This window comes from Bos grunniens, chromosome 3 (genome assembly GCF_055505025.1).
Source record: "Bos grunniens cultivar Pamir isolate PY7600 chromosome 3, Bosgru_T2T1.0, whole genome shotgun sequence".
NCBI classification, from domain to species: Eukaryota; Metazoa; Chordata; class Mammalia; order Artiodactyla; family Bovidae; genus Bos; species Bos grunniens.
Window position 1 is genome coordinate 104,807,135 of NC_141167.1, and position 23,713 is coordinate 104,830,847.

General features: G+C 54.5%; 4 protein-coding genes across 15 annotated transcripts in view; all 4 read right to left on the reverse strand.

Moving 5' to 3' along the window:
- Positions 1–773: 773 nt before the first annotated feature.
- S100A6 (S100 calcium binding protein A6) lies at positions 774–2,742 on the reverse strand. Its single transcript, XM_086394071.1, has 4 exons — positions 2,673–2,742; positions 2,126–2,189; positions 1,365–1,582; positions 774–1,006 (listed from the first exon to the last, which is right to left on the reverse strand). The coding sequence occupies exons 1-4, from the start codon at positions 2,740–2,742 to the stop codon at positions 870–872; spliced, it is 489 nt and encodes a 162-aa protein (XP_086250197.1). The 3' UTR covers positions 774–869.
- A 1,204-nt stretch (positions 2,743–3,946) lies between these two features.
- Positions 3,947–7,698, reverse strand: S100A5 (S100 calcium binding protein A5). 9 transcript variants are annotated; one of them, XM_086392765.1, is made up of 3 exons: positions 7,598–7,698; positions 5,920–6,078; positions 3,947–4,224 (listed from the first exon to the last, which is right to left on the reverse strand). In XM_086392765.1, the coding sequence occupies exons 2-3, from the start codon at positions 6,055–6,057 to the stop codon at positions 4,081–4,083; spliced, it is 282 nt and encodes a 93-aa protein (XP_086248891.1). In that variant the 5' UTR covers positions 6,058–6,078; positions 7,598–7,698; the 3' UTR covers positions 3,947–4,080. The 9 variants fall into 9 exon arrangements, with proteins under 9 accessions (XP_086248891.1, XP_086248890.1, XP_086248893.1 ...); XM_086392764.1 differs by having other exon boundaries at positions 7,549–7,654; XM_086392767.1 differs by having other exon boundaries at positions 3,947–4,221; positions 7,549–7,618.
- Positions 7,699–10,078: 2,380 nt separating this feature from the next.
- Positions 10,079–12,601, reverse strand: S100A4 (S100 calcium binding protein A4). Its single transcript, XM_086392759.1, has 3 exons — positions 12,342–12,601; positions 11,382–11,537; positions 10,079–10,378 (listed from the first exon to the last, which is right to left on the reverse strand). The coding sequence occupies exons 1-3, from the start codon at positions 12,576–12,578 to the stop codon at positions 10,214–10,216; spliced, it is 558 nt and encodes a 185-aa protein (XP_086248885.1). The 5' UTR covers positions 12,579–12,601; the 3' UTR covers positions 10,079–10,213.
- Positions 12,602–13,749: 1,148 nt separating this feature from the next.
- LOC147376565 (protein S100-A2) overlaps positions 13,750–23,713 on the reverse strand; it is a 29,850-nt gene continuing 19,886 nt past the window's right edge. The window contains exons 1-3 of one of the 4 annotated variants that reach the window (XM_086392774.1): positions 16,643–16,780; positions 14,645–14,784; positions 13,750–14,212 (exon numbers count right to left, since the gene is read on the reverse strand). In XM_086392774.1, the coding sequence (XP_086248900.1) occupies positions 14,048–14,212; positions 14,645–14,779 (300 nt within the window). In that variant the 5' untranslated portion in view covers positions 14,780–14,784; positions 16,643–16,780 and the 3' untranslated portion in view covers positions 13,750–14,047. Of the gene's footprint in view, positions 14,213–14,644; positions 14,785–15,438; positions 15,850–16,487; positions 16,574–16,642 lie in introns of those variants that run through there. The other 3 variants (XM_086392776.1, XM_086392771.1, XM_086392772.1) reach the window with 3 other exon arrangements.

Here is a 23,713-nt window from a genome sequence, read left to right on the forward strand (position 1 = left end):
CCTGTCCGTCTGTGGTGGTCTCAACAGAGTGACAAACACTCCCTGACCAGGCGCTGGGCATGTCCATGGCACCTTCTCTGCCCCCACTTCACTGTGGTGAGACGTGGGCCAGCCCCGCCCCCCAGCGCTTCTGGCCCTTCCACTCTGGCCATACCCAGAGCAAAACTAAGTCTTCATCATCAGGGACCTTGCTAGGACTATCTCTGCTCCACTCTGGACTCAACACAGCCTTACTCAAGCACCATTTCCTCCAAGCCCACCCCAGAACCCACTCTACTGGGGACCACTTGTGTGTGTGCATGCTAAGTCACTTCAGTTGTGTTCAGCTCTTTGCAATTCCATGGACTGTAGCCCGCCAGGCTCCTCTGTCCATGGGAGTCTCCAGGCAAGAGTACTGGAGTGGGTTGTCATGCCCTCCTCCAGAGGATCTTCCTGACGCAGGGATCAAACCCCCATCTCTCATGTCTCCTGCATTGGCAGGCAGTTCTTTACCACCAGTACCACCTGGGAAGCCTGGGGACCACTTGAGCCTTTCCTTAAGATGGCTTCACCCAGAGTGGACATCTTTTCTAATTCACATAAAAGCCAACTTGTGAGCTCACAGCCACTCTGTTAGGGTACATCCACCATCTTGTGAGCCTTCCCACCAGTTTTCCTGGCCTGGTGAGTCACTGAGTCACTCCCAGAGGTAACTGTGAGAAAACCTTCTGATGGTTGATGCAGCATCAAGCAGAAGAGGAGACAGAAATCACTGAGAAGCCAGGACACAGGGGTAGATTTAACCAAAAAATAATAATAAATTTATTGTACAATTACCACCATTAGACAGACAGACCAAATAGAGGGCGTCTCCACCTCCCAATTTATTTTCAGTCCTGGAGAAGTTCATTGTAGATCATAGCCAAGGCCCCCAGGAAGGTGACATATTCTTGGAAGTTCACCACCTGGTCCTTGTTCTGGTCCAGTTTGTCCATTAGCTCTGCGATTTCCGCATCCTGCATCTTTTAATGTGTCAGAATGGGAAAGCCAGACTCAATGGTGATGAGACCTTGAGTTCTCTGCATTTCCCCCTCCCAGGCAGCCCTCTCTCATACAAGTGTCTCTGTTCTCACTTGTCACCAAAGATCCAGTTCCACCTTGGGTTCACTTGGCTTTACCCCTCCTCTGTTCCTCACTCAAAGGGAAGGAATTCCAGGCTGAGTAGCCCCAGCCCCACAGAGTGTGAACCAATGGTAAGGCATGTGGTCTAGGGCCCTGGAATGTGGACAGGGGTGAGTCAGATGCACCTGGCACCCCGCCCTCTCCCAGTCCTGCTGCTAAAGAGTGGGAGGTGGGGAGAGGGGGCCTGGGAGGCTCACTCATCTCCCCAAGGGTGAGCTCCTTCTGGACAAGCTCTTTCAGTTCCTTCTTGCTCAGGGTGTTCTTGACGCCCTCACGGCCGGAGTACTTGTGGCAGATGGCCACCAGGAGGCTAATGGCCTGATCCAGGGGGGGTCCCCATAGCTGAAGACTGGGCTCAGAGCTGCAGGCAACGGGACAGGTCAGCAGCCTGGGCAGCAAGGCCTTCTCACTCACCCACACGCTTCAAGACCACTGTCAAGCAACCCCTTCAACTCCCTTTGACTAGGGTGAGGTGAACCTTGGTGGAGAAAGGAGAAAGCCGGGGGCTGGAAGGGGAGGGGGAGGGCAGACTCTAGGGCCAAGAGATGCGTGCCCTGCAGAGAAGGGAACCAGAGCAGAGGTGGTTCGAGGATCCTAAGGAATAAACAGGACCACAGTTGAGAACTCTCCTCTAGGGGTTCCAAGAAAGTTGGGGAGTATCTTGGGAGTGTGGGATGGAGGCTGCACACCCAGCCGCCCCCCACCCCACCCCCCCCCACACACACACACACGCACACATCCTCACAGGACCACATACCGTGCCAGTGACACACCCCACGCCCAGGACACACCCTCCTGCAGCCTCCCAGGCCCGCTGTGGGGAGCTGCCCCATAGGACGCCTTAGCCCGGGGCCAGCCTGACAGGGCCTGCCTCTCCCCGCCACCGGCCTACTCTGAATGCGAGCGGACCAACCCGGGAGCGCCGCCCCAGAAGGACCGGGGCCGCCCTGGTGAGAGAACTCACCGCCGGTTGCAGCGAAAGGAGAAGGGAGCGACCGAGCGGAAGGCTGAGCGGTCGGCCAGCCCGCCTTATAGTGGCGCGGCCGGGAAGCCGGTCAGCGAAGGCGCCCCCGCCGCGCACGTCCCGCCCCAGGCCCCACCCTGCCGGCTCTTTACGCAGCACCCCGGCCGAGCTTTGCACGTCCCCTGCCCCGGGGGCTTTTCGGGGCTCCGTGGGGTGGGTGTGAGGGGCTTAAGGAAGACCTGCACTCCCTCCTAATTTCCAAAACTCAGTTTGTCCACCGTGTCGTGATGTGACAGGGCAAGGGGAGGAGGCGGAGAACCGGGCAGGGACTGTGTGTGTGTGTGTGTGTGTCTGTCTGTCTGTCTGTCTGTGTAGAAGTAAGGGGGTAGCGATGCAGGGAAAACCCTCGATGAAGGACAGAATTGACAGGGCATCTGGAACAGCCATCCCACTAGGGAAAATAAATTCCTGCCACCACCAACCCCTCCCTTCCCGCACCCCACCCCCTCCCTTCCCCCACCCCACCCCCTCCCTTCCCCCACCCCACCCCCCTCCGGAATTCCACTCGGAACCTCTTGCCCTTTAAAGTGCACGCACACCCGGGCGAGCGGAGCCATGTGTCATGAGTTATTTACCCTCCACAGCAAAGTTTTTCCGATCCTCTCCTAAGAAAGGATTTTGATATGGAGAAGTGGGGAGAGCAGAAATCTCTGGCCCCCAGAGATGATGGGGGTGGGGCTCATTGCAAAGGAGGAAATGGAGGAGAAGGGGGCTGGCATGGAGTTCAAGGCCAGACTGTTTTCTTAGTGTGTTGGGGGTGGGGGCGGGGGGCGGAGGGAGAGCCTCCTGTGAGCCAGGGACAAGTCGTTCTGGCCTGCCCACCACTGCCCTCAGGGACCACATCCCAGCTGCCCCCAGTGATAGGGACAGAACAACGGGGCCAAGTAGTGGGAAAGTTAATCCCACTGGGGGACTATAAGTAGAAAAAGTTTGAGAGACCCCTATGAATTGATGATTACTCAAGAAAGTGGGTTTGCTTAGCCACAAAATCAAGCAGGCTTGCTTAGCAACAAAACCATGCATCAGAACATAAGACATACCCCCAAACAACAAAACAATGATGGCCTGAGCCCCACATCCTGCCCAGTGAGCTCAGTAAGTTAATGATCCCTAGGTCGTGCTCTCTGTACACATAAAAAACAGTAATTTGTAGACCTAACTTGACCATGTAGAGATATGAAAACTCCCCTGCTCAACCCAGAGGAGGAGCTAATGATGGAAGCACGATGTCTACTCAAGAAAGACAAAGGTCTTCTCCCCCTCCCCACCTTTCCTCTGATTGTAAAATTGTAACCCAGTAAGTTCTTAGGGCCGGGCATCTCTCACTCACCCACTTGTAAGCCTCACAATCATCCTCTTCCAGTAAATCACTTCTTATCTACCACTTAGCCTCTTGCTGAATTCTTTGCTGTGCTGAGACTTAAAGGGCTATGGTACCAGAGCTCTTTGGAGCTCCTGAAACAGCACCTAAGGATTTCACCCTTATTGTGAGTGTCCTCATTCCCTGAGCCACTTTCCCCCAGCAACTTTCTCTGCATACTTGCAGCATTCCCTCGAGGCAAGCAAAAGCCTGGCCCTACTTCCCCATTTTTTTTTTTTTTGGAGGGCAAGACTACGCCTGGATAAGATTAGTCACATCCACTCTGAAAGACTCAGAACCCTAACTCCCAGAGGCTGTCCACTTACTCAAGGAGAAGCTCTGCCTAGCCCCACCCCACCCCCAGCCAAGATGGAAAAGAATTCTACCAAACCCGCCCTGGACACCTGGAATGGAAAACCTTTATTCCTCTGCTGGAGGGGAAGGCTGAAGCAGGGTCTATCTGGGAGGGAGGGGAAGGCGAGGGGCCATGCAGGATTTGTGAGCAGAGCTGTAGGGGCCAGGGACCAGGCCCCGGTCACTGGTTCTCCTCCAGAAAGAAGTCATTGTAGGCCATGCACAGCGTGGTCAGGAACACCGAGTACTCCTTGAAGTCAATCTCCTGGTCGCTGTTCTTGTCCAAGCTCTTCATCAGGTCGTCAATGCTGCTCTCCCTCATCTTCTTCAAGGGCCCAGATAGAGAGACAGGTCAGCCAGCCACCTCTCCCAGCCCTGCCGTGCCCCCTGGGAAGGTGGCCTCAGGCTGATCCCCAGCTGAGTCAGCAACACAGAGCATCTCAACCCCCAGAGCCTCCCCCCAGGCCACAGCCAGCATGGGATCTGACACCAAGCAGAGCCTCCGTGCCCTGAATAAATGACTAGAGTTCGGGTTACTGCAGGCACCCTTCTTCCTCTCAACAATTTCTACCGTTCAAAGAAACAGCTAGACTTCCTACAACACCTCATAGAAACAGCTTGGTGACTATACTGGCACTGAGCAGGATCCAAGTCTTATTCTGTCCCTGTTGGGGATCGTTCAGAACGCAAGCAGATCACACATCCCTCCACGAGAGCAGTGGTTAGAGCTCTGTGTTCCCTAGCTAGGAGAGCCTGCAGGATAGCTATATGGCACGAGTGCATGGCACCCAGGCCTGCTCTCTGTCTGGTCCCCTGCCCTCCCAGCCCAGCTCTACAAGAGGAGGGAGACAGGGCACTTGGAGGGAACAGGAAGAAAATACAGGCACATCCTGCCCGCTCCTCTCCGCTGTCCTCCACCCCAGCTTTGCCACAGGAGACAGGACGTCGGGACATACGGAGATGGAAACAGCCTCTCTGTGACCCCATGCTTGTCCCCAATCTGGGCTCCTGTTATAGCCAGGCCCTCCCCAGGGCCTCCGTCTCCCTGTAATTAACCCTGCCGGACCCACGGCCCCTCCCTCTGCCCTCATTAAACTCCAGGATGCAGAGAAGTAGGCAGGAAGGCCAGAGGGGAGGCCGGTGACACCCACACCTGCTTTGGTCCCCTGTCCACAGAGACACATTCCCACTTTTCTCTAGGGAGGTCCACTAAGGTTCAGGATGCCACAGGAGAGCCCCCCGCCCCAGGCTGATTTTAAAGGAAAGAGGGAGAGTGATACATGGAGCTGGCCTTGAGTTCCAACCTCTCACTAGCTGGAGATTATATAATGCATCTGAGCCTCAATTTTTTTTTTAACTGTAACCATAATATGATGACTACCTCACAGGCCTCTCCCTCTTCAGTTGCCTCCCTCCCACCATCTCCATCTGGTAAGAATCAGTTCTGCTTCCTTCCAACCTGTGTTCACAAACTAGCAGAATTGTCCTTTTGGGTCCCATGTCAGCATTGGCTGAAAGCCCCAGCAATGGTGGACGCACAGAGCAGGGCCAGGTGGGAGCCCTGCCCGTGAGTTATGCATAGCTGACCTGGACCCCCGAATCCCCTCACCCACCACCCACCCCATTCCTCTCACAGATTCCACAGCTGCAGGAACCCAGCCTCAACCTGGAAGTCTCCTTGATCTCCTTATCTGCATCCCTCACCCGGGCTGAGGTCCTCCCTGCAAACGCTGCTCTCTCTGTTCCCAGTGATACCTGATTCATCCCTCGGCTCTAGGTCTAGAGTTGTACACGCCCAGGATGTTCACTGTCTTCCTTGGGTCTCCGCCCCTACTTTGGGCCCTCCTGTCCTGGCTGAGACTAGTGTACCTTACAGACAGACATGTGTCCCCTCTGGAGGGGCCTCCCCTCCTCGTGCTGGGGAGCCCCTGACAGTGGCATCCCCTTCTTTTCCCTCCCCTCCCCCACCTACCCAGGGAGCACTGGGACTCTGGGGTGCAGGGGAGGGACCGGAACCTACCTCACCAAGACACAGCTCCTTCTTGATCAGTTCCTTCAGCTCCTTCCTGCTCAGAGTCAGTTTGCTGCCCTCTCTCCCAGAATATTTATGGAAAGTGGTGACCATAGTGGTCAGTGCCTTCTCCAGAGGGGTCTCCATCACAGTGTGCAGTTCCAGAGGCTGAAGGGAGAGGGAAAGATCACATGCCCCAGGAAGCCGGACCCCATCACTAGCCCCTCTCCAAGCTTCTCCTTCAAGGACCAGTGACTGGAACGCCTGGTGAGCCCAAAGTCTGGCACGTGGACCCCAATGTCTCAGGATAGGCTGTAGTGAGACCCACGGCAAACTTGGAACAGCCAGAGCCTGACCAGCCCTGGAAGGAGACTGCACACTCTCCTGCTTAGAAGATGTTGAGAAAAAGGTCTAGGGGCAAGCTGACCTTCCCAGAAGAACTGGTGGCAGATGGTGGAGCCAGTGAAGGGTCAGGATTTTCTTCCGGCCTGACCCAGCTTGGGCACTCACTTTCCAGAGGTCATTCTCCTTACCTTAGTCACCCTCCCTGGCCCAGGAGCCTGAACCGCCCGCTATCAGGGAGTGTCCCATTACAGAAGTGGGGGACAGGGCAAAGAGAAAGTCCAGGGGTTGGAGGAACCGGGGCTGAAACTGGAAGATAAGATCTCAACAGGAATCCGGGAAGGGGGGACAGGACTTGTCCGGCTGGTCCCCAGGCTCCAGCCCAGAGAACTGCACACACAGACCAGTCATGAGTCAGGGAAGGAAGTGGGCCTCCTCTCCAGGGTCATTGTGAGGGCTGGATGCAGAGACTGGGTTTGATGGGGCCCTCCAGTCCACCAGCACAGCCACACACCCCTCCAAAGGAAGAGGCTCTTGGAGCTCCTGTGACTCAGACTTGGAAACCACTTCCCCCTTAGGCAGGAAGGAGCCAACACCCAAGGAACTTGGGGTTTGCAGGTAAATCTGTGTAGGGTCCTGAGCCAGGAAAGGAGGAAGAAGCTGCTGTCTCCTACCCTCAGCTGGAAGCCCACCTGGCTATTCCTGCCTCCTACCTCCCCAAACCCTCGGGAGACTCCCCACCACCAGGAGACTCCCCACCACCGGGAGACTCAGCCAGGACCAAAGTGGAAGGCGGGGGTCTCGGCAGTTGCAGCAGCCTCCTGGCTGGTTCTGATCCCCACCTCCACCTCCAGAGCCACTTTCTCGGGAAATTCTCATAGCCATGATGCCAAATACCTGGCCCTCTCCTCCCTGAGCACATGCCCACTCATCAGACCCAGCCTTTCTTGGGGGAGGTCACCAGAGCTTGTCAGCTTCTGGCCTCATCGCCCAGCTTGCCCTACCGTATAAATGAGCAGGGAGATCAGAAGGAAGGACTCACCAAGGAAGGAGAGAGCCAGAGAACTCACGCGGCAGACACAGGCTGCCTGCCACTGCGGTCTGCCTATATTCCCTTGTTCCAGTCCCCAGGAAACCAGGGGAAAGAAAGGGCCAATAAGAAGGGGCCAGGGACAAAGAGGCCTAGGTCAGAGCCTCCTGGGACATGGCTGCAAAGAAACCCCCTTTTGCGAATCTCACCTTCCTTGTTTCTAAACAGAGGGGATGGGAGCATACGGAGTTTACCATGGTACATACATTTTCAATCCCAGAAGCTTTGTCTTTCCAACCAAAACCCAGAACTCACAATCTGATGGGACAACAGCCAGGCTCCCTGGAAAGAAGAATCAGGAGGTATGCAGGGTATCCACCCATACCCTAGGCTGCTCTTTGTATTGCGGCCCTCCCACCCACCCAAGAGCAGAACAGATGCATCTCAAGATGGAAATCAGCAGGGGAAGATGTTTCCTGCTAAGGGCATGGTCAAGGTCATTAGCGAGTATGGAGACTAAAATTTTAAAGGACTTTTCAATGATGATTTTTTCAACACCTCTCTGGTCACCATGGGAAAGAATTGTCAGAGATTTTTGGGGAACTGAGAATCAGGGAGACCAAGGCAGAAATCGGGGAAGGGTAGGGCTGGATGATGGGGTAGAGGCTGTGGACTCTGGGGAGCAGGTTCAAGGTGCAATAATGACCAGGGTGTGGGTCAAGGAGATTTGCCTATATCCCAGGAGAGACTCAGACATTGTTCTGTGATTAGTTGCTCAGTCGTGTCTGACTCTTTGCAACCCCATGGACTGTAGCCCGCCAGGCTCCTCTGTCCACGAGATTCTCCAGGCAAGAATACTGCAGTGGGTTGCCATGCCCTCCTCCAGGGGATCTTCCCAAACCAGGGATTGAAACCAGGTGTCCCACATTGCACACGGAATCTTTACCATCTGAGCCACCAGAGAAGCCCAAGAATACTGGAGTGAGTCACCTATCCCTTCTCCAGGGGATCTTCCCAACCCAGGAACCGTGTCGGGGTCTCCTGCATTGCAGGCAGATTTTTAATCAGCTGAGCTACCAGGGAAGCCCGGACATTGTTCTACCACCAACAACCAGTTCAAGAATGAGAAGAGAACAGAGTTAGGGGCTTAGCGCCTGTGGCTGATGCCGCCTCACCCTAGCCTGCCTAGATGCTCCCTGCTGCCCCCAATTCCACTCCCACCCCCAGCTGCCAAAGGTAAAGACACAGCAGGGACTGGTCGCTAAGCAACAGGAGTTTCCAAAGTAGAGAGTTGATGCAGAAGGGAGACTCAGGGGAGGGCACTTCAATGGAAGATGGGCAGACCGGGGAGGGGGATGAGGGGGAGAAGGAAGAAGTGGCAAACTTTTTCCTGGATCAAAATTCTATCCGAGTCTCTGTAGTCACACTCTGAAGGAACATCTGAGTCACCTACCCCACTCCTCTGCAACTTGAGAGAAAAACAACACGATGAGAAGAAAAGGGGAAAGCTTGAAAGGTCACGGACACCAGACCTTCTCTGTCTCTGGACCTGCCTTCTACTCATCTCTTCATTGAAGGTCCCTGTACCACCCAAGCAAGGCCTGGAAATCTAATGCCCACCCATTGCAGGCTGGAGCCGCTGGTCTTTAACCTAAAGAGAAGCACTATCATGCCTGATATTTTCAGGAGGGCTGGGGAGGAGGGGCGGAGAAGGCAATGGCACCCCACTCCAGTACTCCTGCCTGGAAAATCCCATGGACGGAGGAGCCTGGTAGGCTGCAGTCCATGGGGTCGCTAAGAGTCGAACACGACTGAGCGACTTCACTTTCACTTTTCACTTTCATACATTGGAGAAGGAAATGGCAACCCACTCCAGTGTTCTTGCCTGGAGAATCCCAGGGACAGGGGAGCCTGGTGGGCTGCCATCTATGGGGTCACACAGAGTCGGACACAACTGAAGTGACTTAGCAGCAGCAAGGAGGAGGGGAGTCTCAATTCACTTATAAAATCTCATGCCTAGAATTTTGTCTCCAAAACTCTGGTCGCCTCCCACTATCTCCCTCCCTCCCAGCACAGTTACTGTCCACTCTTCAGTTCCAAGGTCCTTTGTCCTCCTCTGATGGAACATGACTGTTAACTGGTAACAAATCTCATCCCAGGGCCTCCAGAGAGATAGGCTTAGAGAAGGATGATATTCTCATGCTGTGGCCATCAACCTGCCCTTCCTCCATGTCACCTCCCTGATCTGACCCTGGACAGGAAGGATTCATCTCTCCTGGGGTCTGAAGCCAGGGCACTGGAACAGGTGGCAGGCGGGACCCGAACTGTAAGTGTCAGGATTGAGCCTTCCTCCCCATTCCACTCTGGCCTCACTACTTCCTCCCCATGACTCAGTCCTTTCCCCACCACCCCAGGGCACCCACACTCCATTCCAGACCCCAGCCAGGAGCAGATGTGACCTCCGAATCCATCCCAGCCTCAGTCAGAGGTCCTGCCAGAGGCAAGGCTGGGGAGGTGGGATGGGTGAGAACACTGGCTAAGATCCTACAGCTGGGACATTCCAAGCGTCTGGGGTCCCTTTCCCTGCCTTTGACCCCATCCAGAGTCGCCTCTGTCCGCCACACACATGCACAGTCCCCGACATCCGTCTCCCACCTTCACTAGTCCGCTCTCCACTCTCCACAAGATGAGAACTCAGCTCCCAGCATCCTCCATTACCCCCGCCCCACTGCCCCCGCAACGCATCACTCAGGCCCCACCCCCACGCCCCCGGAGTTTCTCAGACCATCAGCCTCATAGCTTTCAAGAATCTTTATTGAACTTGTTCAGTATGGTGCTCACGTCTGGAGGAGCCAGGGTGAGCTGATGTGCCCACCGCCAACAGGGAAGACCCCAGCTGGCAGCCCCCCACCACCCACACCTGAGGAGCCTTCACTTTTTCCGGGGTTGCTTATCAGGGAAACCTTCGAAGAACTCATTGCACATCATGGCGATGCAGGACAGGAAGACGCAGTACTCCTGGAAGTCCACCTCGTTGTCCTTGTTGCAGTCCAGGTTGCTCATCAGTTTCTGGAACGCAGTTTCATCCGTCCTTTTCTGCAGGAGGAAGAGGCTACGGGTAGAAACCGGAAGCGAGGTCGGGGGTGGGGGAGTAGGGCAGAGCTAGGACTGGGTGAGGCTTGAGCTCCAGATGGGAGCTCAGGAAGGCACAGGCACCCCTGTGGGGCCCGGCTTTGGACCTCCAGCCCTAGGGGCTAAGCTACCCCTCAGATGACGTCTGAGGACCTGGGTACAACTGCGTAACAGAGACCACAGCCTCTTCTGCCAAGGTCATTTTAAGAGTCCAATTATACAATGGTCATGAAAGCGTAAAGGTTGATACAGATGGCAACTGGGATTGCTCAGGAGAATTCTGTAGGTGTTTGAGTGTCTCCAGAGAACTATATCTTCATGTCCACAAGCCAAATAGAAACTCAAAAATGGTTTATGGGGCGAGCGGATGGTGATAAAATAGGAATATGAGATTAACAGATATACACTACTGTATATAAAAGAGATAAGCAACAAGGATTTACTGTATAACACAGGGAACTGTATTCAGTATTGTGTAATAACTTATAATGGACAAGAATCTGAAAAAATAGATGTGTATATATAGCTAAATCACTTTGCTGTACACCTGAAATGAACACACTATAAATCAACGATATTTCAACTAAAAAAAAAAAAGAATAAGAAGGCATATAACTTTCACAGAATCTTAAAAAAAAAAAAAAGAGGTTCATTGCTGGAGTGATGGCAAGAGTTCGACCATCGCGGTTCATGATCTCAGCTTTAAACACGGACTTCCTTGGGAAGTTACTTAGCCTCTCTGAGCATCAGTTTCCCTCCAGGGAAGTTGTACAGAGCACCGTACCCTATCTGCTCACTCTGCCCTCTTTCTGAGGGTGCTAGGAAGTAAGCGGTGGGTGCTCACCGTGCTTTGGCCACAGGCACCCAGGGTAAGCTCTCTGCCCGGAAATTGCCCATGTCAGCAGCTGATGCCAGCTGTAGGTAATGCTGAACAGAGGACAGGTGCCTCCCAGGCAGTATCACTCACCCCCAAGAAGCTGGGCAGCTCCCGGGTCAGCAGCTCCTTTAGCTCAGACTTGTTGAGCTTGAACTTGTCACCCTCCTTGCCCGAGTACTTGTGGAAGGTGGACACCATCACATCGAGGGCCTTCTCCAGGGGGTATGCCATGGCAGCAGTCAGGAGCTGGGGGCAGGGTCACAGAGACAACCTTATTTTCCCACCCCACCCCCAGCTATGTATTTGTAAATGCCCCCACTCCCATCCCTCAGGGAGCACATCTCCCATCCAGAAAGGGGTTCAGCTCCTAGCGGGAGAGGGAAATGTATGCTTGGGGCAGCGAACCCCTGCAGGGCTCCGGGTTCCAGGCAGCCAACTCCCCAGCAGCACTTCCTCCACCCTCACTTGGTCCCTTCACCCACTCCTGAGCTCAGCCCACAGCAGCCCCACCCCAGCCCATTCTTTCCCCCTCCCAGCACTGGGCTGGGCGAGGCTGCTGGAGGCTTGCCCAGGGGCCTAGCGGAAAAAACCAGTGCATAGGGAGGGGCAGGGTGAGGTGGCAGAGGCACGGATGCAGGGGAGGGACGGGGAGGCCACCCTCCCTTGGGCCGGGCTGCTGGTGCAGGACCGAGGCTCCTAGGACATAACCAGCCAGAGCCCACAGGCGCCTTCTGCCTTCACTGTGCTTTCCACACCCAAGTGTGCCACCCAGCAGACACCAGCCAACGTGCACACCCACCAGTCACATACGGCAGCAACGCCACACGCAAGCCCCGGCATCACAGAACCCCTCAGACAGTCCCCACCAGCCACCTGCACGCTTGTTGTTCTTTCCTGAATGCACACACACACCACCCACCCCAGAGCCTCCACATCGGAATCTCACATCTGGACCTGTTTAGCGCCTCTGGCTCCCACCCACCCCCCTTCCTCCTGCCCCCAGCCTCGGCCTGACACCCCTTGCATGCCAGCCCGGCGACCACAACTCACCAAGAGAGAGGAAGTGCTGGGGAGAGATGATGGGGAGAGAGGAAGAATGGGGAGAACCCAGCAGTCTGACCTATTTATACCCGGGCCAGGCCCTGCCCATGGCAGGGGATGGGGGAGAACGGGACCCAGCCCTCCTATCGTGGGCTGATGTGGTGAACACAGTGGCCCCCCTCCACCCCTCTCCACCCGCCCAGCCTGGAAAGCCAGCTTCCTGCCCCAGCAGGCACAGACGAACATGGGAGAGCCCCAGGGGCACAGGCAGGGGCCTGGAGGGTGGGTGTGCACAGCTCTGCTTGAGTTTTAGGGAGCTGGGGGAAGGGACAGGCTGTGCCTGGGGCATGAGGGACAAGGAGGACGTGTCCCTCCAGGCAGCCGGCATAGAGGGGTGGAAGGTGGCAGGTGGGAAACTGCCCTGGGATGTGGCAGCCCGAGAACACAGGGAGGGCCCCTCAGGTTCGGTGCGGGGGATGGCTCATGCTGCCCTGCGCCCCTCCCCAAAGAGCTTCCTACTATGTTGAGTGAGCCCCGGGACGGGAGCTGGGGGTCTGGGAGGAGGAACAGGCTAACACCCAAAGGAGGCTTGGGGACCCCCACAGGCACATCCTTGGAGAAAGGCACTGTGGCAGGAGTGATGGAATGGGGAAGGAGAGGCATGCCTTGGGGCTCAGGGATGGACTGAAGAGACCAAGAGCGGTCGGGTGGCAGAGGGCGTTGGAAGGGGGCTTATATTTGGCAGAGGGCGTTGGGAGGGGGCTTAGATTTGGGATGGGTGTCAGGGATGAAGAGGGCAGGGAGCGGAGGAAAGTTAGAGGTGATGCAGCACAAAATGAGGGGAGGCAGGGATCAGCGGAACCTCCCAGCGTAAGGTATGAGCTCAGGGGTTGAGGGAGGGTCAGGAGTCGGGGGTTAAACCCCTCAGGTGGCTGTGACTTCAAGCAGAGGGGTCTGCCTGAAGGTCTCTCTCCTTCCCCCTTCAACAGCAGAGCACCCCTCCCCAGATGATCAGGGAGCAGCACCCTAGTCCAACCCCTAATCCCATTAGTGCTGCACTCTGGGCTCTCATAGCCCAGGGCGGGGAACAGACTCGCCCTCTCCCCTACGGCCCCACCCTCCTCCCAGAACATCGGGTCTGGGGGATTGAGTTTGACCCCCCTCTCACCTCCTTCACAGCCCAAGGGAGCTTCTTCTTCAGAGACCCGCCATATACAGACAGACAGAGAGCCCCCCCCCAACTATCCTCCCATGGACATTGTCCCCGAGTTGCCCCCATGCCTTCCTGCTGGACATTGGGACCATTTCATTTCCGCAGGGTCTGAAACTGCCCTCAACCTCCTGTCCTCCCGTGGAAAAGTCCAGGGAGGGGTGATGCCCCAGTGCTGTCATCTCAGAAGAACCAAAGGAAGCCAAGTGATGCCAGTTCTTTATTAGGAACAAAAGAGGCCTTTGCCGCCACAATCTCTCTCCCAGACATGCTCTTCTGGGCCTTGACAGCCACCACCCCTGTGGCTGGTGGGGGGAGGCAGCGGCTGGCTGCTCTTCAGATCACTAGCTGTGGTTCTGGGGATGGTCCCCTCGTGTTTCCTGGACTCATGGGTTGACACACCAGGGGCAAACCTGGGAGAGTCTAGAAGGAGGGGCCCGGGGGGCTGGGAAGGGGAGAGCTGACGGGCCCAGGATGACCTCGGGGCAGAGCCAGAGCGGCTCCGTTACTGGGCGCAGGAGGGCTTCAGGGGACTGTCCTTGAAGTACTCATGGCAGTAGATACAGAGGCAAGCGAGCAAGCGCATGTACTCCACAAAATCCACCTGGCAATCCTTGTTGGTGTCCAGGACGCTGATGAACTGCTTGTAGTCACACTCCCGGAGCGTCGTCTGTGCGGGGTGGGGCGGGGAGGGATGAGGAGGCAGGCTGAGGAGGGCAGAGCAGCCTGGTGCACACATCCCTCCCCTCCACGCCTCCTCCCCGCCATCCGCAACCCACGCCCCTTCGGGGTCAACCTCAGCCTCCCTGTTCTGAGGATTCACCGTGTCAGTTTCCCTCCCAAACCCTCTTTCTCAGCCCATTTACGGAACGTGTGTTCTTCACAGAGCTCTCCCTCAGTCTTCCCAACTGCCCTGCCAGTCTGGGAGGTGATTTTCTTCCACTTTACAGATGAAGAAACTGAGATTCCGGTTGTGCCCATTTCCCTCCCAGCACCCCTCCCCACAGTCTAACCTCCACCCCCTTGTGCCCCAGACTCTGAGCAGGGTCTCTTCGCAGAATTCAAGCAGTGCTTCCCTTGGGGGCTAAGCCCAGGTGCTCACCGGGGCCCAGGTAGGCAGCTCCTTCTCCAGGAGTTCCTTGAACTTCGCCTGGCAGAGCGGGTTTCCAGAGAACTGTGAATATTCCTGAAAGGTGCGCACGAGAGTAGCCAACGCCTGCTCCAGAAGACTGGCCATATTGCCTGTCATGGAACAAAGGTGGGACTCATGGCAGAAGCCAAGTCAACCCCTCTCTAACCGCTGCACTCTAAGTGTCCCAGGGACTGAGCCCAGACCTGGATTAACCCCCTACGCACTTCCAACCCCACAAGCTCCCCCTCCTCTGAGCAGCCCTCCTTGACTACACCAGCTCCTCGTTTATTTTCCGACCGCCCCCACCGTCTCCCACCACCACCACTTGTTCTGTTTCTGGACAGAGGCCTTAATTGCCCAACATCACTGCAAACCCCTCAGGGAGAGCGGCCCACTCGTCACCTCACTCCCCCACAGCGGTGGTAGTTCAGTCACTAAGTCATATTGGACTCTTTTGTGGCCCCATGAACCGTAGCCAGCCAGGCTCCTCTGTCCAGGGGATTCTCCAGGTTCTTACTGGAGTAGTTTGCCACTTCCTTCTCCAGAGGATCTTCCTAATCCAGGGATCAAACACTGGGTCTCCTGCCTTGCAGGGGTTCTTTACCATCTGAGCAACCAGGGAAACCCCCACTTATTGTCTCCATCTTTTCTCATCTGACACCCAACCATAGCTCAGTCCGGCTCTGCATCACCCTCTGAGACACAGCCCCCTGAGCCTAGAATCTTCCTCCCCTTCAGGACCCCAGAGCCCCTTCCATAGGAACCTGCACGGAGATCCTTGCTCTGGGCTCCCAGCCTCAGGTCCTTGGCAAAGCTGAGCATCCTTAGAGAGTCAGGTCTCAGAGGAACCCCTACAGTCTCACCACCACCCTCTCACCATCCCTTCTGCCCTGAACTCAGGGAAGCTGCATGCAAAGATCCACTATGCCTCTGACTAGCTGTGCAGGCGAGGATGAGCCATTTAAGGTCTCTGGTGCCTTATCTGTGAAATGGGGTTAATCCCACCTCACAGACCTAATCGGGGACCTGAATCAGATGGTCTCTGGAGACAACCAGCTCCGGTAGGGACCAGTCTGTGATCTGCCCCAACTATAGCCATCACCCTGACCCCTGAGGGTCTTGAGACAGAAGGCTCTGCAGACAGCTACCCCGTTCTGTTAGAGGAGAAGCCCTCCTCAGAATTGCCCACCCACCCCCATTACATTGGCCCCTCCCACCGCCCTCCTGGGAGATGCCTCCAGCCTGGGGAAACCCTAAGGCAGCCAGGAAGGCACGTGTTGTTTCCACGTGAGCTGAGTGACTCACTCCTGGTTCCCCCAGGGGACAGGAGTCCTGCAGCATGTGGCAGCCTGGGCCAAGGCTCTCTCCCTCCCTAATGATTTGTCCTCTGCTGGGCGCTGTGGATGGTCAAGAGTAGGGAGAGACAATAGGGTTAAGTGCTGCCTGGGGTTTAACGCTTTGTGACAGCCCAGGATTGGAGCAGAGTTCCGGGTTCCCAGGAGAGGAAAGGGCCATGATGGCAGGGAATAGGAAAATGCAGAGAGGCTGAACTGCCCTTCTGGGTTCCTGCCAGCCTGCCTGGCGCCACCACTGTGGCTTTTTCAGGAGCTCGGTGCCTGGAGACTAGAGGGAATCCCCTCTTGCCCGCCTCCCTGGCCCATCTCACCCCTCTGGGAGGAATGAAGGGAGTGGGTGAGGGGGAAATTAACTGTGGGCAACAGCAGTGCCTTAAGCCCATCATCCCCATCCCTCGGCCAGACCTCAGCTCTGCACACCCCCTAAACCCAAGCTCCCCAGCATCCCCTTACTGTACCATGGAATCCCTGAGTCCATCACCAGACTCCCTTCACCTCATTAATTCCTGCTGTGGTCATCCCTCTGCCCTCAAGCTCAGACTCTGAGCCAGGAAACAGAACTCGGGCTGACCAACACCCAACCCAGGGCAGGACCCAAGCAGCTGGCACTCACCACTGATGTTGGCGTTTCAAGTGGAGGAACCCAGACACAGGACATCCCTATTTGTAGCCTCCTGATGAAGGAAGGGAGTAATTATGGGGCGATCCAAGTAGGTCAAGCTCAGGATGCCTCCCAGGGGCTCCCCTGCCTCCCTCCCTGGCAACTCCTACTACAAACGCCACTCACACACCTAGCCATGCATACATCAAAGGCTGAAGACACCACCACCTCTTCATTTTCCCTCTGGCCTCCCCCAGCGTTGGGAACAGGCCATGGCCTCCTGTCCATCTCCCTCCTGCATGGTTAGAGGAGACAGGTCATTCATCACAGCCACCCTCCATCTCTTCATGCTGAAGAGGCATCCCAGAAGAAGGATGGACACATTTTTGCCTCACCCCAAGAGAATCCCCGTGCCAGAGAGGATCTTGGTGAGCCTCTGGTTCAGCTCCCCCATTTATGGTGAGACCACTGAGCCCATCAGACACTCTCCTGGCTAGATCCCCAGACCGACAGTCTTTGTGATGGGGGCATAGCCCTGGTGGCTCAGATGGTAAAGAATCTACTTGCAATGCAGGAGACTGGGGTTCAATCCCTGGGTCGGGAAGATCCCCTGGAGTAGGGAATGGCTACCCACTGCAGTGTTCTTGGCCTGGAGAATTCCATAGACAGAGGAGCCTGGGGGGCTACAGTCCATGGGCTCACAAAGAGTCAGCTACAACTGAGCTACTAACATTTTCACTTTCAAAGGGACAAAATAGGTGATTAAATAGGTAATCCCACTAGGGGATGGTAAGTGGAAAAATACGGAAGACCCCTGAATGTTAATGATTACTCAAGAAAGCAGGTCTGTTGCTGTTTAGTCGCTCAGTCGTGTCCGACTCTTTGCAACCCCGTGGACTGCACCCCGCCAGGCTCCTCTGTCCATGGGATTTCCCAGGCAAGGATACTGGAGTGGGTTGCCAGTTCCTTCTCCAGGAGATCTTCCTGACCCAGAGATCAAACCCACATCATTGGCAGGTGAATTTTTTACCACTGAGTCACCAGGGAAGCCTGAAAGCAGGTTTGCTTAACCACGAAACCGAGCAGGCTTCCTTAGCAACAAACCACACAAAAGAAGCACAAGACACCCCCCAAAACAAGGAAACAGTGGCAGCATGAGACCCACATCCTGTGCAGCGAGCTCAGTCAGCTGAGGATCCCTAGGATATGCTGTCTGTACACATTAAGAAAACATTCATTTGTGAACCTAGCTTAACTATGTAGAGACAAGCTCAACCTGGAGGAGGAGCTAACGATAGAAGCATTGATGTCTACTCAAGAAAGACAAAGAAGGTCTTCTCTCCCTCCCCATTTTTCCTCTGATTATAAAACTGTAGCCCAGTAAGGTCTCACAGTGTGGCATCTCTCGTCCTCCCGCTTGTAAGTCTCACAAGCATCCTATTCCAGTAAATCATTTCTTCACTATGTCACTTCGCCTCTCCCTGAATTCTTTTCTGTGCTGAGACGTAAAGAACTACGGTACTGGAGCTCTTTGGAGCCCCTGAAACAGCACCTAAGGGTTTTGCTTGGACACATTGGGTGGAAAACTGCTTGCTTCCCTAGGGGATCATCAGCAGAATGCCTTGAGACCCGGGAGGAAGGCGTGCTGCTCCTAGGGGCCCTTCTGGAAGGCTAGGCTGTGTTTTCCTGGTTGCCCCCTCACCCCACCCCACCAAGCACAGACTCTCGCCAGGGCAGCCTGGAGCTAGAGCTCTTGTGTCCTGTCCTCCTGGCTCCACATGGCACCAAGGCCGAGCTCCCTGCACTCCCTTGGGGTGGGGGTAGCTTTCCTCTGGTTTGGGGCTTAACGGTATAGCCCTTTGGGGTCCCAGCATTATGTGGGGTGACCCCTTTGCCTCCGCGCCTCAAATGAACCCTTCCTCTTTCCACAAACAAAGCCAAAGGTCACTTTGGCTCAGTTTAGTGATGTCCTCAGGATATGAGGGGCCTGGTACCAGGCTCTCTTCCTGGAATCTGCTTTCACTTAGATTTTGATCTCATTCCTTACCGCCTTGTGAGCTCTTTAATGCTTTAAAAAGCTGTTTTTATTCTCTCCAGAACTTTTTGTTGTTTTTAGCTGGAACAGGCACAGATCACCATATTACCAGAAATGGAAATCCCTTCATATCACTTCTCTCCTCCCGCCCCTCATCCCTGGGCCCGAGAGACCCCTCCTCATTTCTCAGAAAGAGAACTCAAGATCCAGAAGAGTGTGGAATGGGGAAGAAACCCTAATGCTTATGGGGCAGCCAGAGAGTTCATGACACCTTGGCCTCCCTTGAGTCCCCCTGCACCTGCAGCTCAACCTTCAGCCATCAGCTGCCTGAAGACTCAGCCCCTTTAAATGAGGGAACTAAGCAGTGGGAGGGCCGGGAAGGGAGGGCTGTGATTATCTCTGTTTTATAGGCAAGGAATTACGGGGAGTAGGGGACAGAAGCAGGGGGCCAGTGTGGACCAGCGATTAACTCAGTTCTGGGTCAAGCACTCGTTCCCACCTGTGCCACCTCAGGAATGCCACGAGCAGCCACCTTCCTTAAGCAGATCACCTCACCTCTCTAGGCCTCATTTTTGTCATCTGTGGATGACCAAGGAAAATAATGGTCACCGTTTCATAGGACTGCTGTGAGGCATAAATGAGTTAGTATGTACACGGCTCATAGACAAATACGCTGGCACCTGGTGAGCATGTGAATGTTAGCTGAAAGGCAGGTGACTTGCCCAAGTCACACAGCTAATTAGTGACGGGGTTAGAGCCGTTCATGACTCATGTCAGTATTCATTTTATTTTTTTAAAGTATACTTATTTTTGGCTGCGCTGGGTCTTCGTTGCTGCACAATGGGCTTTCTCTAGTTGTGAGGACCGAGGGCTGCTCTTCACTGCAGTGTAAAGGCTTCTCATTGCCGTGGCTTTTCTTGTTGCAGAAAAAGAACGGGCTCTAGGCACACGCGGGCTGGGTTGCTCCATAGCATGTGGAATCTTCCCAGTCCAAGGATCAAACCTGTGTCCCCTGCATTGGCAGGTGGATTCCTAGCCACTGCACCACCAAGAAGTCCTCATGTGAATATTTAGAAGCACCTCTCCTAGGCATTGGAGGTACAGCCATAAACAAAACAGACAAAATCCAAGTTCTGTGGAAAGGACCCTCTAACGCAGGCAAGAAACGGTAACAAACATACGTATGAGAGATGGGTAACATAAATGCAAGGGAGAGCAGGAAAGCAGGGCTACAGTTGTGGGCCTGGGGTACTCTATGTGAGTGGTCAAGGAAGAGCCGGGCCACTGCTCCCCGTCTGAGTCCTTATCCCCCAGCCCTTCCTGTTTCCCAGCCTGGCTGCACCTCCCAGGACTCCTCCCCTTTGTTTGCCCAGACTGAGGCAGGCAGGCGCTCACCCTAGGAGGTGACAGCTGAGGGGAGTGCCGGGAGCCATCTCCTGGCATATTGCATACTGAGTGCAGCACTTTCACAGAATAATCTTTCAGGATCTGGAATAGCTCAACTGGAATTCTATCACTGCCCGGGAGCCAGCGTGAGGAACTCCGCCCATGGCAAAGGTCATGAGGAAGGAGGCTTGGCATACGCAAAGGCGGGATCGAGCCGCAGGAGTCCCCCTGGAAATTCTCGAGCATCTACCCCCAAAACCAGAGTCTGCCTACTTTCTGCTTTGTGCTTTCACCTACACCTCTGACTTTACAGGGGGCTGTCCCCCACTACCTCTCTCTGAAAAAAGAGTTAACTTACAGCTCCAGTTAATAAAGTTCCTGGGTGTGATAGTGTTTCAACCTACAAACTCCTTTGGAATTCCTCTAGCCTGCCTGAATAGGTTTTTCCAGCCACATGTGATTGTTCAGAGCCTCCCAACTGTGAGAGGCATGAGATGTTGTAAACTGTCTAAACACAGATTCCTTTGAGCAGTTAAAAGATTGATTAGAAATTGTATTGGTGAAGGGTTTTTCACTTGTTGGGCCAATGTTTGCTGCTAAGTCTCCATATCCCTTACCTGCTGTGTCCCTGGCAGTGTATTGATTAATATAATTGGTGTAAGTAGTAGCTTTAACGTTTGTAATCTTGGACCCTTGAGTTAATTCTTTTTCTTGTTATAGCCCATCACACCTTTGCCCTATAGGAATGCAACTTTATCTAATGCTTTTGGAGGGTGGCGCCTGACTTTAGAATAATCACCTTTAGAGAAAAATAAGTTTCTTAAAATGTTAACAGGCCTCCGGGCCAGAAGATGATGCAAATCACCTAAACTTTTGCATATGATAAGTTTGCAGGAAGAAAGCCTGGCTTACTGCATGACTCTACCCCTTCCCCCATTATCCTCTGTGCATAACTTAAGGTATAAAAACTACTTTGGAAAATAAAGTGCGGGCCTTGTTCACCGAAGCTTGGTCTCCTCATGTCGTTCTTTCTCTCACCTTCTGGCTGAATTATTCAGCCTCTTTTCTCCACTGAATTTCCTCACTGAGCTATCCTTATTTAACCACTCTTTGTATCTTTAATTAACATTTAAGTAAGCTGTTGTTTCCTGATCGCTGAAGCCCGTCTCCCCTTTGAAACCCCTGGATCCACCGGGGCTGGACCCCGGCAGGGAGGGTGGGTGGACTGGGAGGTCTGGGAGGAGATGCTTTGGGGCTGGAGGACTGTCACGAGAAGCCCTCTTCACTGAGCCCTCACTCTGAGCTCCGCCACCCTCCTCTCTCCACCTTGAGGTCCTTTACCTTGTTTGGGTCTTGATTTTTTTTTTTTTTTTGATCTGGAAGATTCCTGCCCTGAGACTTCAGTGTGAAAGTTCTTCATATCATTTGACGGTCCTGTGGAGCGTGTGAGAGCTGAGGGCCCCGCATCTAACTCAGCAACCCCACGCAAAATCCCCCACTCAGTGGGGGCAGCAGGAAGAGAAGCAGATGCTCTCTGACCTGGCAGGACTGTCCCTCCTCTCTGTCTCCCCTCCCTCCTCGCCTCGGTCCCCCACTATCACCACCCTCACCTTACAAAGGCCTCTGGGAAACCCCCTGGCCCCTGGAAGGTCCGTGTCTGGTTCTGCATCTCAGGGAGAAATAAGATGAAATGCCCTGGAGCGTCCAAACATTCCTGTGCTTGTGCCACAAGGACCTGGGCCCAAGGGACAGGGTGACCCCACCCCCCAGTCTCATAGCCCTGTGGGGGTCAGTGAACCTCCTCAAACTGACTCATCTCCTCTCTCTCATCATCTGAGCCCAGTGTGGAGAGAGTGTGGGAAGGGGTATTTGATTTACCAAGGCTGGAGGCAGGGAGGCCTTTGCTACAGAATTAGGGAATGGGGGTGGGGAGAGAATCTGAACTGGGATCAAAGAGAACCTGTAGAGTTTAGACCTACTACCTCTTTTGAGTGCCTAGTCAATGCCTGACTCTGCCCATTTCCTGGATGGGAGCCCTGAGTTGGTGAGGAGTTCAAATGACCTAAAGGTGGGAGCATGGGGAGCCTCATTTGGGTGGCTCCTATTGAAGGCAGGAGAAGGGGACAACAGAAGATGAGATGGTTTGTTGGCATCACCGACTCGATGAACATGAGTCTGAGCAAGCTCTGGGAACTGGTGATGGACAGACAGGGAAGCCTGGAGCACTGCAGTCCATGGGGTCGCAAAGAGTCAGACACAACTAAGCGACTGAACTGAACTGAACTGTCTCAGAATCCACCTTTGCCTTCTGCCCTCTTTTCTTGCAGGACAGACCTTGAAGAGCAAAGAGCAGAGTCGCAATGGGACACAATGGAAGGGGAGATATATTTCCCTGAGGTTCTGCTCCCTGCCCTAATTCCAGGAGAAAATGAGAGAGAATCTGGCCAGCAGGCCCCTGAGCAGCAAGCACCGTTTTCCAGACCCTCCTGCTCTCTGCCTTGGCACAGAGATTTGCAGGGAGTGGTGGGATGAGGGAAGATTACTGAGACCAGCTAGGAAACTCATGTGTTTGTTAGTTTGTCAAATACACAGAAAGAAATTTGTCCCATTAGGTGCCTAGCCAGTCGGGGAACAGTTCCAGAAGCAGCCAACCGTGGCCAGTCTCCGCCAGCCCAAACAGCCCCAGAATCTGGGACAGAGTGCCAGCAGAAGCCAGGATCCACTGCAAGCAGTCACACTATGGCCATGCGATCACCAAGAAGTGGACCCACTTCCCCATGTCTTCAGGATCAAGAAACCAAGGGCATTTGGACTCTGCCCAGCCAGGTCCCCTTCATCTCACACAAAGCCCAAGGGGAAGGAGAGGAAGGCCCAGGCTGTCACCTGCATGTCCCTTAAGCAGGAGCCCCTTTCTCGCAGACTTGGGACAAATTCCAGTACCGCTCCCTGTATAACTTCTGTTGCTGCTGTTCAGTCACTAAGTCATGCCAGATTCTTTTGCAATCCCAAGGACTGTAGCTCCTCTGTCCATGAGATTTCCCAGGCAAGAATACTGGAGTGGGTAGCCATTCCCTACTCCCGGGAATCTTCCTGACACAGGGATCAAACCCATGTCTCCTGAACTGCAGGCAGATCCTGTACCACTGGGCCACCTCTCCCAGCCCCTATGTCCTCCTCTGTGAAATGTGGAGGGACAGAGCTGCAGGCTGTTCACCGTGGGGGTGGACTCAGGGAGGGGGAACCTGAAGCAGCGGGTGGGCACCCAACTCCATGTCCCCGCAGAGAACACTGAGCTCCGAGGCCCGGCCAGCAGCCAGAGACAACCTGTCCTGACTTTACAACCGGTGTTAGAAGTGATACAGCCCTCACACAACTGCTGTGAAGAGTCAGTGGGATGTTGCTCGAACAGGCCTATCAGAGAGCCTGGCCAAAACGAGAGTGCCTTGAATGGCAGACGCTTCCTCCTTTTGATTTCCTTATCTGTAAAAGGGGCCTAATGATAGTTCTCTGGGGGGTTACCATGGGGCTGAAGAAACAGTGTTCCTGAAAGCAGCTTTGGGAACTGCTGTGGAAATGTTAATTACCATTATCATACATCCCTGACCTGTATTCACTGGTTCCTCTCCCTACAGGGTATTATATTAGGAAATAGGCTCCTCTCT

What these genes read in the sequence shown, in the direction of transcription:
- S100A6 (XM_086394071.1), bottom strand. Translation starts at nt 2,742, where the DNA reads ATGGCTCCGCTCGCCCGGGTGTGCGTGCACTTTAAAGGGCAAGAGGTT. An exon ending in GAGTGGAATTCCGGAGGGGG is followed by an intron (nt 2,190 to 2,672) that starts GTGGGGTGGGGG and finishes CGCCACTATAAG; the next exon opens with GCGGGCTGGCCGACCGCTCA. An exon ending in TCCTTTCGCTGCAACCGGCG is followed by an intron (nt 1,583 to 2,125) that starts GTGAGTTCTCTC and finishes GTGGTCTTGAAG; the next exon opens with CGTGTGGGTGAGTGAGAAGG.
- S100A5 (XM_086392769.1), bottom strand. Translation starts at nt 6,501, where the DNA reads ATGGGACACTCCCTGATAGCGGGCGGTTCAGGCTCCTGGGCCAGGGAG. An exon ending in TGGGCCAGGGAGGGTGACTA is followed by an intron (nt 6,083 to 6,445) that starts AGGTAAGGAGAA and finishes TTCCCTCTCCCT; the next exon opens with TCAGCCTCTGGAACTGCACA. An exon ending in AGGAGCTGTGTCTTGGTGAG is followed by an intron (nt 4,225 to 5,919) that starts GTAGGTTCCGGT and finishes GGGCCCTTGAAG; the next exon opens with AAGATGAGGGAGAGCAGCAT.
- S100A4 (XM_086392759.1), bottom strand. Translation starts at nt 12,578, where the DNA reads ATGTTCGTCTGTGCCTGCTGGGGCAGGAAGCTGGCTTTCCAGGCTGGG. An exon ending in CCAGCACTTCCTCTCTCTTG is followed by an intron (nt 11,538 to 12,341) that starts GTGAGTTGTGGT and finishes CCCTGCCCCCAG; the next exon opens with CTCCTGACTGCTGCCATGGC. An exon ending in AGCTGCCCAGCTTCTTGGGG is followed by an intron (nt 10,379 to 11,381) that starts GTGAGTGATACT and finishes TTCCTCCTGCAG; the next exon opens with AAAAGGACGGATGAAACTGC.